The 16065-nt window shown below is 39.2% G+C and overlaps 1 protein-coding gene across 1 annotated transcript; it reads right to left on the bottom strand.

Moving 5' to 3' along the window:
* Window positions 1-1771: 1771 nt before the first annotated feature.
* LOC115173683 (hepatoma-derived growth factor) lies at window positions 1772-15699 on the bottom strand. The gene is made up of 6 exons (XM_029731988.1): window positions 15227-15699; window positions 9971-10047; window positions 9524-9668; window positions 9084-9239; window positions 2670-2858; window positions 1772-2238 (listed from the first exon to the last, which is right to left on the bottom strand). Exons 1-6 carry the CDS (start codon window positions 15311-15313, stop codon window positions 2218-2220), a joined length of 675 nt encoding a protein of 224 aa, XP_029587848.1. The 5' UTR covers window positions 15314-15699; the 3' UTR covers window positions 1772-2217.
* Window positions 15700-16065: the final 366 nt, after the last annotated feature.

Genomic DNA, 16065 nt, shown 5'->3' with positions numbered 1-16065 from the left:
ACAGCACTGTGAAGCACAGAACCTGAGCTCTGACGTCATTTATAGCATGTTACTCTACAGCCACTGCATTCCAATTTAGTTGCTTAACAGGCATTTTTCAACCAATATACAGGTATGAGTGTAACAGGTTAAGACAGGGCTTTGCAAAATGGTTTTGTTCTCTGGTATTTATGTGAGTAGATGTGACATTCAATAAAAACAGTGAATTCTATGGGATCTAAGTGTCAATGAAGACATTATTTGGTCACCTCCCATGTACAGGCAGCATGCAACATGTTATATAGCTTTAAAGCGATAGTTTTGCTAGCGACAACTTGCTAGTGATCTAAGAAAAGTTAAATATCTTAAAAGTGAAACACACCATGAGTAAGAAAATACATCGCCTATTTCAAAGTCAGGCTGAGGGAAAACGCAAGTACAATTACTATTATGTACAGTGCATTTGGAAAGTATTAAGACCCCTTGACTTTTTCCACATTTTGTAACGTTACAGCCTTATTCTAAAATTGATTAAATATTATTTTTGTCTCATTAATCTACACACAATACCCCAATGTCAAAGCGAAAACAGAATTTTAGAAATGTTTGCAAATGTATAAAATATTAAAAACAGAAATACCTTATTTACATAAGTATTCAGACCATGTGCTACGAGACTCGAAATTGAGCTCAGGTGCATCCTGTTTCCATTGGTCATCCTTGAGATGTTTCTACAACTTGATTGGAGTCCACCTGTGATCAAATCATGTCCAATCAATTGAATTTGAAAGGCACACACCTGTCTATATAAAAAGGTCCCACAGTTGACAGTGCAAATCAGACCTTTAAGGTAGAGTGGCCAGACGGAAGCCTCTCCTCAGTAAAAGGCACATGACAGCCTGCTTGGAGGCACCTAAATGACTCTCAGACCATGAGAAACAATATTATCTGGTCTGATGAAACCAAGATTGAACTCTTTGGCCTGAATGCCAAGCGTCACATCTGGAATAAACCTGGCACCATCGCTACGGTGAAGCTCGGTGGTGGCAGCATTATGCTGCAAGGACGTTTTTCAGCGGCAGGGACTGGGAGACTAGTCAGGATCGAGAGAAAGATGAACGGAGCAAAGTACAGAGAGATCCTTGATGAAAACCTGCTCCCGAGCGCACAGGACGTCAGACTGGGGTGAAGGTTCACCTAACAAGACAACGCAGGAGTGGCTTTGGGACAAGTCTCTGAATGTCCTTGAGTGGCCCAGCCAGAGCCTGGACTTGAAACCGATCTAACATTTCTGGAGAGACCTGAAAATAGCTGTGCAGTGACACTCCCCATCCAACCTGACAGAGCTTGAGAGGATCTGCAGAGAAGAATGGGAGAAACTTCCCAAATACAGGAGTGCCAAGTTTGTAGCATCATACCCAATCGCTGCCAAAGGTGCTTCAACAAAGTACTGAGTAAAGGGTCTGAATACTTATGTAAATGTGATATGTTGTTTATTTTTTTTATACATTTGCAAAAATTTCAAAACAACCTGTTTTTCTTTGTCATTATGAGGTATTGCATGTAGATTGAAGAGGGAAAAAAATGATTTAATCCATTTTAGAATAAGGCTATAACGTAACAAAATGTGGAGGGGTCTGAATACTTTCCGAATGCACTGTACACACCTTAAAGCCAAGAACATAAAGATGTGTTCTTTTTATAAAGCACAACGTCATAGATAAAAGCTATCTAATATTCTCAAACCAACGAACCACGAAACTAAAAACATATTCAAACAGGATAAGCAGGATTTTCATGTCAAATGGAAAAGCATTATGAATGTGATGTTCAAAAGATTTCCCCCAAAATGGTGTTTTTGTTTGCTTATGATCAGATTGTTAAGAAACCGGCGGGCGTGTGTACTCTAAACTGTAATGCATTTTGACACCTAGCAGCTAGACTTCATAATTGCACTTAAAAATAAAAAAAAATGTATACATCCGAAACCCATTTCCTCTTGAGCATTGCATTTCTCCTCACTATTGGTTTGACAACAATTTAAATCCTGGGATATTCAATACCCCCAACTGGCAAGTAAGTTTGTTTTGCCTGTACAATTTCTATATAGGCCTTAACACTTTCCAGTTACTTAATAAACAGCAGAAAACTAGCATTCAAAGATTAGCTAATTATGTTGATGCCCAAAATTCCATGGAAAAGAACCACGGGTTCTTGGTCATCCTCGGAGGATTGACGTTAAGCACTGTCAGTCACAGGCTGAAAGAAAAGCATGGAGAAAATGTTACATTGCAACAGTAATTTATGTTTTTAAATAATGTTGGAAATTAACCAAACACAACCAACTATTCAAAGTTAAGTGGATCAGGGGTGAGTTTCTCAAAAACCTTGTTGCCAGCACAGTACTACACATCTCTTCATGATACAGCTCGCGTAGGACAGCAAAGTGCTTCATTTGAATTTCGTTAATTCAAGCACAGAAGATTGTCAAGAGAAATAACAGGCCAAATTAGCTACAAGGCGTTTGGAAAACTCGCCCTGGGTCAGCCCTGATGTATGACCAAATGAATAGATGTTCTCCAAACAGGAGGTTGGTGTAAAACATAGTGAAGGGTACATTCATTATTATTTTTTGTTGTTGTTTTATATATGTCTCTGTAACTCAACGTGTAAAAGACAGCTTCCCTCACCTTCTCTGATGTTAATTGGGCCTCGGTCGGTGGTTTTGCTTGGCTCTCTGGCTTTGGTTCACCCGCAGAAGACAGCGCTGTGGGCTTAGGCCCTGCCTTGTCATTGAGCTTCAGCTCGGTGTCAGACTTCTTGCTATCCACCTTCGAGTCACCTTTGCTATCTGTGTCCTTAGGTCGTTTAGGAGAGCTCTTCAGAGAGAAAGACACATGACCCTTATTCAAGTGCCATGTCATACATGATTGCTTACTTTCTTACGTTTTGTTTTTTACTGATTCAAATAAACAACCTCTTAAAAACCTTTAAAATACCATGTAATAACAATTTCTTTATGAATAGCGAAGTGACCCACACCTGCCACTTTTCTATTTAATATTTGGCAGCACTTTATAATACCTTGTAATAAAGCATTTATAATGGATTAGTAAATTGTTTATTCATTAAATCAGTACTCCAACATTTGTTAATGTTAGTAAGCTAGCTATTCACATATTTATAAACTTCTAAAGTATGTAGTAATGATCCATAGGATAATTTATATGTATAATATAGGTCCTTATATACCATTTAATCATTAGTAATGTCTTTCTGCGTGGCTTCATCTAAGGTGAGGGCTATTTATACATTAGAAATACTTTATATGTTTTGAGTGAGGAGTGTAATTTCTTACAAAAAGATGGACATGAATTGGGAGACATTCCAGCAGTACCTGATGCTCCTTAAGGTCTCAAAATAGCCTAGAACATATGGTAAAAGAATAAGCACACAATACAGGATGTTAAAGGAAATATAGCGAAGGTTTCTGTCACAAAAACTGATGTAAAACAAGTGTTTCAAGGTCATGAGGAAGTATTGTAATGCTCATGTTTTTCTAGCATTGTCAACCTCTCAAACCAGAACTAATCATAAAACAGGGAGATGTAGCCTACAAATACAGCTGGACGGATCGGCCAGGATTTGTATTCCTTCATTACATACAGTGCCTTCAGAAAGTATTCAGACCCCTTGTCTTTTTCCATATTGTTACGTTACAGCCTTATTTTTTTTTGAAACAGCAATCTATAAACAATACCCCATTATGACAGAGCAAAAACAGTTTTTTAGAAATTTTTGCAACTGTGTTAAATGTTTTAAATATAAATACCTTATTTACATAAGCATTCAAACCCTTTGCTGTGAGACTTGAAATTGAGCTCAGGTGCATGCTGTTTCCATTGATCATCCTTAAGATGTTTCTACAACTTGGAGTCCACCTGTGGTAAATTCAATTGATTGGACATGATTTAGAAAGGCACACACCTGTCTATATAAGGTCCCACAGTTGACAGTGCATGTCAGAGCAAAAAACAAGCAATAAGGTCGAGGGGAATTGCTCCGAGACAGGATTGTGTCGAGGCACAGATCTGGGGAAGGCTACCAAAACATTTCTGCAGTATTAAAGGTCCCCAAGAAGTGGCCACCATCATTCTTAAATGGAAGAAGTTTGGAACCACCAAGAGAAGGGCCTTGGTCAGGGAGATGACCAAGAACCCAATGGTCACTCTGACAGCTCTAGAGATCCTCTGTGGAGATGGGAGAACCTTCCAGAAGGACAACCATCTCTGCAGCACTCCACCAATCATTCCTCAGTAAAAAGGCACACGACAGCCCGCTTGGAGTTTGCCAAAAACGCACCTAAAGACTCTCCGACCATGAGAAACAAGATTCTTTGGTCTGATGAAATAACGATTGAACTCTTTGACTTGAATGCCAAGCGTCGCATCTGGTGGAAACCTGGTACCATCCCTATAGTGAAGCATGATGGTGGCAGAATCATGCTGTTGGGATGTTTTTCAGCTGCAGGGACTGGGAGACTAGTCAGGATCAAGGGAAAGATGAACGGAGTAAAGTACAGAGAGATCCTTGATGAAAACCTGCTCTAGAGTGCTCAGGGCCTCAGACTGTGGGCGAAGGTTCACCTTCCAACAAGACAACGACCCTAAGCACACAGCCAAGACATCCCAGGAGAGCTTTGGGACAAGTCTCTGAATGTCATTGAGTGGCCTACCAGAGCCCAGATTTAAACCTGATCTAACATTGCTGGAGAGACCTGAAACAGCTGTGCAGCAACACTTCCCATCCAACCTGACAGCGCTTGAGAGGATCTGCAGAGAAGAATGGGAGAAACTGCCCAAATACAGGTGTGCCAAGATTGTAGCGTCATACCCAAGAAGACTCAAGGCTGTAATCGCTGCAAAAGGTGATTCAACAAAGTACTGAGTAAAGGGTCTGAATACTTATGTAAATGTAATATTTCAGTTTTACATTTTTTATAAATTAGCAACCATTTCTAAAATCCCGTTTTTGCTTTGTCATTATGGGGTATTGTGCGTAGATTAATCAATTTTAGAATAGGGCTGTAAGCTAACAAAATGTGGAAAAAGTCGAGGGGTTTGAATACTTTCCAAAGGCACTGTATGTGATTGAGTTAGAAATGTTACATGCATAACCTTTAAATGCTTCCAGTGCCTCAGTCATTTTAAAACGCAGACTATTTTCACACTTTGCTTTGTTTGGCGGCACTTCTACTAGCCTTTAAAGGCAGTAATTCTTTAAACGTAATACAATCAAATTTGAACGTAATGGGATAGTTCAGTGAAATTATGTATTCAGGTATTTGTTTTCTTACCACGTAAGAAGTCTATGGACTGCTCTAAGAAGCAACTGCAATCCACACTTGGGTTTTGGTAGAAAACCACTGCCAAGAAAAGGGTCATGTTTGCATTTTCGGACAAAGGTATACACCACACTATTACAACAGTGTGACTGTTTGTATTTGTATTTATTAACGATCCCCATTAGCTGCGGCCAAGGCATACTCTTCCTGGGGTCCAGTAAAATTAAGGCAGTTATTCAATTTAAAAAACATAACTATACATTCAACAGATTTAACAACACATTAAGTGTCTGCCCTCAGGCCCCTACTGGTCTACCATTGTTCTGGAATAAAATGTTTATTATATTTCCTTAAACATCCTCTGTAGAGTGTGATTATTGTTTAACCATCAATATGTTCTAGGACATTTTGAAAACTTAAATCTGGAATGCTTAATGGTGAAACTGCCATGTTCATTTGCAATATTACAACAAAGTTACTGCAAACAACAACAAAATAAATTCCTCTCGGACATCACTACATGCGCGATAAAACAGCAGAATATGTACTGCACGCTGTGCGACACTCCTCGCCTCCGCTTAGTCTCCCCAAAAAACCAAAACATATACAGTATAATAACAGTGGCACTGTTTCCCCTACTGCAGATACCATCTTTAAAGAGCATCGAGTACTGCTGGAATGGCTACCAATGGCATGTCCATTTTTTTATGAGAAATTACACTGGTCACTCAAAACATTATATATAGTATTTATAAAGTATAAATAGCACTCACTTGAGATGAGGCCATGCAAAAAGACAAATGATTGGTATTTAAAATGATTGTATAATATTTATTAGATATCTGAAGAATGATCTTATTATTACATCAGTTTATAAATGCGTGAATAACTAGATTACTAACACTTATAAATATTGAAGAAATGATGAATATACTCTTTATCGTTAACACTTTACTTGACACCCAGTGTTGTCACGGTGATAACCATGTCATAAGTCAACAGCTAACAACTTGTCATAACATTGTCCTGACTCATTTACACCTGCTGTGACATATATTCCATTATTTTATGGCTGTTTATGACACCTACATAAGAGTGAAAACCCACATTCATTCAAATAGTTTACCCTGCCCAGATGTTTCCTTTCGTTTGAAAGTCTGTTTCTTAAATCCTTTGTTCTTGTAATGAATTCTTTCATCATATTTTTAAAAACTTGTAGAAAATACACTTTATGACACAGTCAATAAGCATTATGAGCATCATATAAGCCAGATAGGCCTATCACATACTGTACATGCCTTTATATCAGTCATCAGAAGAAAAAAAACGGTGTCTTGTCCTCCTGAAATCTGCTCCTGCGGTCACTTTACTTCTACCTACATGTACATATTACCTCAATTACCTTGACTATCCTATGCCCCGGCACATTGGCTATGTACCGGTACCCTAGGTATATTGCCTCGCTACTGTTATTTTACTGCTGCTCTTTACTCATGTTATTTTTTACTTAACACTTGTTTTTCTTAAAACTGCATTGTTGGTTAAGGGCTTGTAAGTAAGCATTTCACTGTAAGGTCTACACCTGTTGTATTCAGCGCATGAGACAAATAAGATTAGATTGGAAAGCGTTCCACAGACATGCTGGCCCATGTTGACTCCAATGCTTCCCACAGTTGTGTCAAGTTGGCTGTATGTCCATTGTGTGGTGGACCATTCTTGATACACATGGGAAACTATTGAGCAAGAAATACCCAGCAGCGTTGCAGTTCTTGGCACAAACCGGTGCGCCTAGCACCTACTACCATATCCCGTTCAAAGGAACTTTCCTTTGTCTTGCCCATTCACCCTCTGAATGGCACACACACACACACAACCCATGTCAAGGCTTAAAACGCCTTCTTTAACCTGTCTCCTCCCCTTTACACTTTAACAAGTGACATCAATAAGGGATCACAGCTTTCACCTGGACAGTCTGTCATGGAAAGAGCAGGTGTTCCTAATGTTTTATACACTCTGTATAATGCAGCCTAAAGCAGAAAATGGTAACATCATTGCCTGTGCGTAAGTTCTTCGCCAATACCGGCCAGTGCCAGTCATTCGCATGAAGAGGAGACGGAGATACAGGGTTCGCAGATGTGGGTGCCTTGTGAGAATTTGTCGGCGAGTGGGTAACCCACCTCCACCATCCATCCTGTTGGCCAACATGCAGTCACTGGAGAATAAACTGGATGAGCTCAGTTCGGGACTATCCTACCAATGGGACATTAAGAACTGTAATATTTTATGAATCACCAAGTTGTTTTGTTTATATATATATATATATATATATGTTTTTTTACACACTGCTGCTACTCGCTATTTATTATCTATGCATCATCACTTTACCCCTACCTACATGTACATATAACCTTGACTAACTTGTAACCCCGCACATTGACTCGGTAACAGTACCGCCAGTATATAGCCTTATTTTATTGTGTTACTTTTTTATTAATGTTTTTACATTCGTTTATTTCATAAATATTTTCTTAACCTCTTATGTTCTTAAAACTGCATTGTAAGTAAGCGTTTCACGGGAAGTTCTACACCTGTTGTATAAAGGTCATGTGACAAATACAACTGATATCATATTTAAATTGGTCAATGTTGCAAAAGCTTATGTTTTTTAAGTAAGGTCAAAAATAATCTGAGCAGTAGATCTCTGCCTGCATTTTGACTCAGAAAAGGTTGGTGACCACTGTTCTAGAGCATTTCCCTTTACTGTGGCAATTGTGATCGAATCAACGCAATGTTAACCACTTCCAATGCAACATACTGAAACAAAACAAACTATGCAAGAGATGTTGTTGTAGGCAGAACGCATCGGAGTATGATACTAATACATTGAAACGCACGTCTCATCACATACTCTACACAGAACAGTGCGGCATGAACAATCAGAGCTGCAGTAGGCCTATATGCAAATAGACCATTGCCATATATGGATCTGTGCCATTTACTTTGAACTAGACTGTGTTTACAACATGAGCAGTCGTGAATAGATGCGCTTGGTTTGAGATCGAAGCGAGAGCTGTATATAGCCACTTGTGCACATTTTGTTCATATCATTTGCTAGGTAGTGAGTTATTAACCCAGTTATAGATCATTTGTAGTTAGCAATATGGGAGTGATTGCTTCCTACACGAGCACAAAATGTATACATTTCTAGACATCTTCAAAAAACTAGTCAGGTAGAAGATCTTTTTTGTCTTAAAGGGGCAGTGTTGTATTTTGAGACAGGCTTGAATAAGCTAAGTAGCCAACAAGCAGAGGGTAGCATAACTTGTATGATTCTCTGTAATAATGTTATGGGAATAATAATACATTTGATTTTGTAAAGTGGTTTCTTGCATCAAACAACATTTTCAGTCACCTTGTCTGAAGGACAAGCAGATAAAGAGGTTAAAAGTCTCATGGAATGTAGGCCTTCATTGAACACCACACATTGTCTGCTACTGTAGGCTGAATGATAGAACAGCTATTTCCATATTAAAATGTTATGGGATGCATTTTCTCCATTGTTTTTGATGGTAGGCCACTCTGGTAGGCCTACATTATGATAAAATAGCCACAGTAGCCTACTTGGCCACTGGTAAAACTAACTTAAAGCGGGTACAGCCTCAGTGTTTACTATAAACGTTCAAGTTTGTGCTCAGCAGACATGAAATTTGCTCTGTGCCGGGAACAAAATTAGGGAACATTGCTTGTGACTGACACTTACCTCGACAGAATCCCCAGCTTTCCTCTTGGCCCCTCCCCTGTCGGTCTTCTCATCGATGATGAGGGTCCCTTCGTCCTCATCACTGCTTCCTTCTGCATTCCCCTTTCGCGGCCCAGCTGCCTCCACCGCCCCCTCTGCTGGGGTCTCCTTTGCCAGCTGAGGGAGAAAGAACACCATTTTGGCAGGAAAATGTGGTGAATTACATCCTGCATTTGCTGAGGTTGAGTATAGGTAAATCTGTATTTGGGAGTACTTTTCATCATGGATGATAAAGTAATAGGGATTTTGTGTTACCAGAATAGGAAAAAGAAACTGTGTGGTGTGCGTCTTAATATTTGCTAAAATCATACATCATGTGTCACACAGGAACAAAGGCTGATGCACGTCGGCAGGTAGACGGACACGACCCTTTGCGTCGTAATCTAAGCACACACACACACCTCATAACCTGCGGGTTCGTGTATCACCGTAGGGTTGTTCTCAATTTCCCATAGACCCTCACTGAAGCCTTTCCTCTTGGTGGGCTTGCCAAACTTCTCCTTGCCCTCCTCATAGGGGAACAAGTCCTTGGGACCCAGGAATGCCCTGAGATGGCAAATGTTAGAAGGGTCAAAGGTTGATGCATGCAACTACCTACAGAGCTTCAAAATTCTATTCTATGGAGCTAATTCTAATTCCAAATGAGCCGCCTAATGCACTTGTGGAGATTTGGAGAGAATTTGATAGGTGAAAGGAACAATATGGTGGTAGCTCCAACTTGTTCTCTGATAAGCTAGTCTGTATTTTCACGATATTACTTGTACATATCAAAGCCTCTCAGATCTCCACAAGTGTATTGAAGGTAGGGGCTCATTTGGAATTGTGATAGGATTCATCGCATCACTTACGTCTCATGTGTCCCAAAGAAGAACACTTGGTACTTGTTGGAGGGGGACTTGACTGCTCCTTCGGGTAACTCATTAATCTGCGGAAGGAAACAGGGAGTGTAATCTTTTAGTGAGTGCATCTGTTACGTCCCCCAGAAAGAAACCAAAAACTGTAGCTCAAACCAAAGGTGAACTAACAAGGAGTCACTAACAACCAAAACGAAACAGGTTCAGAAAGGGTTTCAGAAAAACACTCATGGGGTGTCCGCAGAGTTGTCTAGCAACAACAACTGGGACTTAAAGGCACCAATCATGACTACATTTGCCCAAGAGGAGGAAAACAAAATTTAAACCCACACCAAACTTAAAGACGGGAAGCAAACCCCCAAAAATTGAGCAAAACAAAAACAAATATAAGATAAAGGATTGTTTTTTAAGAAATCAAAGAGGGAGAACCAACTAAAGGCGTTAACCCTCCACATCTCTCAAGGTAACTGGAACACTAGGACAGCCATTCTTAAATATCACCTGTGCCAGCACTGGTGAAACACCTTCTGACTAACCAGGTGACACCAATCAGTGTGTGCCCAACGTCCAACCTCGAAATATATATTTTTTTAAATTAAAAAGCACGTAACACTTCATCAAACTAAATGAAAACTTGTGGAAAAACTTCAACAAAAAGCGCACCTGATATGGATTTATGAATTGCAGGAGCTACCACAAACAAGTACATACAACAAAAATGTTGGCTACTGAAACAAAGAAAAGAGACAGACCATCGTCAACAAAAACGCCAGTGCTCCTTTAAGGTAATTAAAAATGTACTTCACACTCGACAGGCCTGGTTGTCGACAAGTTCTTTAATGACTGACCAACACTTTTGTTTTCTCACTCAAATACACACATTGCGTAAATGACTGCCATTTAGTTTTGTGAAAATGGTGTCACTCTCCCAAAGGCAAATATCGGGCAATAAACCCAGTGGCAAATCAATAAGTCTCTTCACTGACTCACTTTGCGCTGAACAACAAAAAAACAACACAGACAGACCTGTGTGTGTAGGTTTGGCATTATGGGCTTGTTTATGGAATAGTATTGATTTTTTTGTTTTGCATGCTGTGAATGTGTTATGAATGTGCATGCACATCTGGGATCATGCAAAAATGTATTAATAACCCAATGCTTATGTGAGCGTATACTTTTCTGCGTGCTCATTTGCCACATTCTTTGGTGTAGTTGCACATTCGCAGGTGTCCGACATAAACATACCCACACAGAAATAGAAAGACTCATTCTAAAAATGTAAATTTCAGCAGTAGGCCTAAATTAGTACTCTAATTACATTTCTTATTCAAAACTATGTAAGATCAAAGGATTAGAATTGTTTCTATTTCCATTTATCCACAGGCAAACTCAACATACAATTCTGATGAGCAGATGATACGATGATGTCATGTCAAACATGTAGGAGCAAATATAGCTACTTTGCCCAGACTAGCCATAAAGTAAGAACATTTGTATTGGCATGTTCGACAAGGTTATTCTGCAGGACTTGAACCCAAAACTTAAGCACCACTCTCCAACCTACTGAGCCATATGAATTTCATATTATAGCTTGATACTCGTGAAAAAGTACCCAAATGTCAAACATGAGTAGAATTTTAGATACCTTAATAGAAAATAACTAAAGTAAGTCACCCATTAAAATACTACTTGAGTAAAAGTCTAAAAGTATTTGGTTTTAATTATACTTAAGTAAGGGAACACTCCAACAAAGCACGCGTTTAGTGAGTCCGCCAGATCAGAGTCAGGGATGTTCTCTTAAATTGGACCATTTCCCTGTCCCGCTAAGCATTCAAAATGTAACAAGCACTTTAAGGTGTCAGGGAAAATGTATGGAGTAAAAACTTGTAAAGGTTGTCAATAATATGAATAGTAAAGTACAGATACCCCCACAAATGAGTTAAGTAGTACTTTAAAGTATTTTTACTTAAAGATGCAATGTGTAACTTTTTGGGCGACCTGACCAAACTTACAGATCTGTCATTCACATTGAAAGCAAGTCTAAGAAGCGGTAGATATAGCGCGCATAGAACATTTCTATGCTTCCCATGCTTGCGTTTTGTTTTTTGCTCCACCATTTTCTGGTTTCTAAAACTCATAGTGGACTAATTTCAGTTTGTGACAAAATAAGATAGTATACACTATTTTCCATGACCCAAAATATTGTTTCAGCTCTTTGAGGCTGGTATAAAAAAATAAAAGAAAGGAAAAGCAACAATAAAAAATTAAGAACGGGAAGCATAGTAAAAGCACACCTAGAACATATTTAAATAATGCAAAAACACAGTGTTGGAGAAGAAAGTAAAAGTTTAATATGTGCCATGTAAAAAAGCTAACATTTAAGTTCCTTGCACAGAACATATGAAAGCTGGTGGTTCAATATTCCCAGTTCTCCAATATTTGCAGTTAAGAACTTTTAGGTTGTAGTTATTATAGGAATTATGACACGTAGACTATTTCGCTCTCTACCATTTGTATTTCATATACCTTTGACTATTGGATGTTCTAATAGGCACTATAGTATTGCCAGGCTAATCTCAGGAGTTAATAGGCTTGAAGTCATTAACAGTGCTATGAAGCAAGCATTGCTAATAGCTGCTGGCATACGCAGTAAAGTTTGAATGAATGCTTACGAGCCTGCTGCTGCCTACCACCGCTCAGTCAGACTGCTCTATCAATTATCAAATCATAGACTTAATAACAATAATAAAATAAACACAGAAATATGAGCCTTTGGTCATTAATATGGTAAAATCCAGAAACTATCATTTCGAAATGAAACGTTTATTCTTTCAGTGAAATACGGAACCGTTCTGTATTTTATCGAACGGGTGGCAACCCTATGTCTAAATATTTTTGTTACATTGCACAACCTTCAATGCTATGTCATAATTATGTAAGATTCTGGCAAATTAGTTCCCAACGAGACAGGCGGCCCAAACTGTTGCATATACCCCGACTGTGCATGCTATGAACGCAGGAGAAGTGACAATTTCCCTAGTTAATATTGCCTGCTAACATGAATCTTTTAACTAAATATGCAGGTTTAAAGAAATATACTTCTGTGTATTGATTTTAAGAAGGGTATTGATGTTTATGGTTAGGTACATTCATGCAACGATTGTGCTTTCTTCGCAAATGCACTTTTGTTAAAACATCACCCATTTGGCGAAGTAGGCTGTGATTCATGATAAATTAACAGGCACCGCATTGATTATATACAACGCAGGACAAGCTAGTTAAACTAGTAATATCATCAACCATGTGTAGTTAACTAGTGATTATGTTAAGATTGATTGTTTTTTTATAAGATAAGTTTAATGCTAGCTAGGAACTTACCTTGTCTCCTTGCTGCACTCGCATAACAGGTGGTCAGCCTGCTACGCAGTTTCCTCGTGGAATGCAATGGAATCGGCATCCAAAAATGCCGATATACCCGATTGTTATGAAAACTTGAAATCGGCCGACCTCTACTTCTTAGACTTGCTTTCAAGTAGAATGAAAGATCTATAACTCACATTTCTATGAGAATTTGGTCAGGGTCTCCCAAAAAGTTACAAATTGCCACTTTAAAATCTGTGAAGAGAAGTGAACAAGTGCATACTTTGGAAGCAAAGAGAGATTATTGGGACACAACACTGGACACCTAGGCTACCTTGTTTTCAGATTAATACTACATAAGATTGAGAGGTACCCATTATCTTTCTCTGTGGGACACAGCTATGGTGTGTTGTACAGGAAGCCTGAGTCACCGTGCCAGTCCGCCTGCCTGCCTCGCTGTGCCACCTTGCGTCCTGATGGGCGTCATGCCAAAGAGGCCCTAAAGGCGTGCCCGTTGTGTGTCTTACCAGAGTGTGTGTTTGGTGGGCTAGGACAGAAGCATTGACTATGGACAGTCTGGTAAAGGGGAAGGAGGGATAGTGGGAGGAGAGAGACAGAAAACAGGGGGGGTGTGTATATGCATTGTTCCAGGGATCCGACCAGCAATGTCTTGTATCTATGGTCATCGTAGGCTGACAGCCATTCTGAGCTTTCTGATATCATGCTGTATATCTTACTTTTGTAACAGTGCCCTCTAGGCATCTGGTTGTGAATTTCTGTAATGTACAGTATACTGCCATCATGAGCAATGTACAATTAATACAAATAACACATTCTCCTGAAGACTACTTTCTATTTATTTATTTTTGCTTCAGCTGGTCATTTCCCAATGTTATTTGATGGAGGCTACTGTGCAAAGGTATAGATTACAGAAGTAAATTGGGAATGACTTTTGACGAAAATAAATTAATGAAACTTTTAGAAGTTTCCAAACGCTGTTGTTGCAGAAATTGGTAGAAGATTCAGTTGAAACTAATCCACTTTGCCGAAACAGTTAGTTACACTTCAATGGATTTGGAATGCCTCAGGAAGGGAGAAACATTTTCATAGAGCACCAATTCAGGCAATGTGTGTGGTCCTTTGCCCGAGGATATAACTGTTTTTTAATAAACAATGGCAATTCTCATTAATGACAATAAATCACCTACTTTCCCCTCATTTGGAATGGAGTCTAGGCTAAAATACAACATTTACATGACCGTTACAATAGGCTCATGCATTCCTTCCAGACAATAAACGCCGCCGCCAAATATTAACCATACGGGAATTACCACACTGTAGCAAACTCGGTTACAGTGTATCAAAGAATCCATTTCACGACTCGCCTCAACTTTGTCTCACATTCACATTGTAAAATGCTACTGGTTGGACTTGGAATAGCCTAATATCCTAGTGGTAACTGTTCTTAAACGTAGGCTACTCGACCCTATTTGTTACCGAAGTTGATGATGTTATACATGTTTGTTTACATGAAGCCAGGATCTAACTAACAGCCTATACTAGGCCTCGTATCAATGGTTAAATTAAACAGTGCCTCTGCGAACTGAACAGTAATCAGGACGGCATTTGCTAGGTTACTGTAAAAGTATGTTTACTGTTACAAATAGAAGATTTCGCATTTCTCAAAATGAACCACCGAATGTACAAAACATGTCAATAGCCTATTTCACACCGCGTAGTCATACGCCAATAAACTTTGCAAAGACCAGGGGGTAGGCCTCATTGAACTGATCTAGCAGATAGGCCTACATGCATGTGGACTAGAAACAAGAAGACGTAAGCCTACTATTAGCGTTTGGTTAAGCAAGAAGAAAGTATGAAGGAGCTTACCCTCGCGGGCCAATGTGGATAACCCTTCATTTTCGCAAACACGAGATCCCCAGGCTTGTATTCTTTTTGCCTATTCGACCTCGGCATAGCTTCTCAGCGGATAAATAAGATATATTTTTTTAAATATAAATGTATAATGTCAGTTTACTGTTGCAAGAAAGAACAACGAGATATAGCCACCTAGAGGGTTGCACTTGTTAGGTTAAGAGCTCCAACTTTGGGTGGCTTCAGGTTTCGCGTCAAAATTAAATCATGCGTAGAAATTTGGAACGTGGACGCAATCGAATTGGTAACTTTGCGCCGTCCAGTGCTTTGCAGAGTGTGGTTACAAGCTGCAGCTATTAAATGTAATTTTCTTATTTAAAAAAAAAAAATAATAATCCCGTTATTCCTGCCGTCGTAACCCTCTGTAGTCTATCTACAGACCTTGTTTTTGTTTGAAATTGGGAACCGCTTCCCTCTCATGAGCAGATTCAGTATCTGAGATTGACTAGTACGGTCTAGGCCATAACCGAGGTAGCAAAGATATTGTAATTCTGCAAGATTACATACCCTCCATGGATTCTAAGGAACAGAACCCTTCCAATACACCAACAAAAATGCCTGTTTTGTATTTGATTTGCTTTAAAAGGTCAATTGTCTATAATATTCTACTGATACAAGATTATTGATGTATTTGGGTAGCCTATCTAGGGAGAACCAATACCATTTTCTCCACTATTGTGCCGATCCAAAAAAGGTACTGTACTGGCTCTATTTTCTTTCACACTTTCCTTTGCAGCACAGTTCCAGCAATCCTATGGTGAATGAATGCATAACCCGGGCCGGGCCACAATTCA

The sequence above is a fragment of the Salmo trutta genome, chromosome 34, assembly GCF_901001165.1.
Source record: "Salmo trutta chromosome 34, fSalTru1.1, whole genome shotgun sequence".
Lineage (NCBI taxonomy): Eukaryota > Metazoa > Chordata > Actinopteri > Salmoniformes > Salmonidae > Salmo > Salmo trutta.
Note: the sequence above shows the minus strand (reverse complement) of the source record. Positions and strands in the feature narration are given on the sequence as shown.

What these genes read in the sequence shown, in the direction of transcription:
- LOC115173683 (XM_029731988.1), bottom strand. Translation starts at nt 15,313, where the DNA reads ATGCCGAGGTCGAATAGGCAAAAAGAATACAAGCCTGGGGATCTCGTG. An exon ending in ATCCACATTGGCCCGCGAGG is followed by an intron (nt 10,048 to 15,226) that starts GTAAGCTCCTTC and finishes TTCCTTCCGCAG; the next exon opens with ATTAATGAGTTACCCGAAGG. An exon ending in AAGCTGGGGATTCTGTCGAG is followed by an intron (nt 2,859 to 9,083) that starts GTAAGTGTCAGT and finishes TTCTCTCTGAAG; the next exon opens with AGCTCTCCTAAACGACCTAA.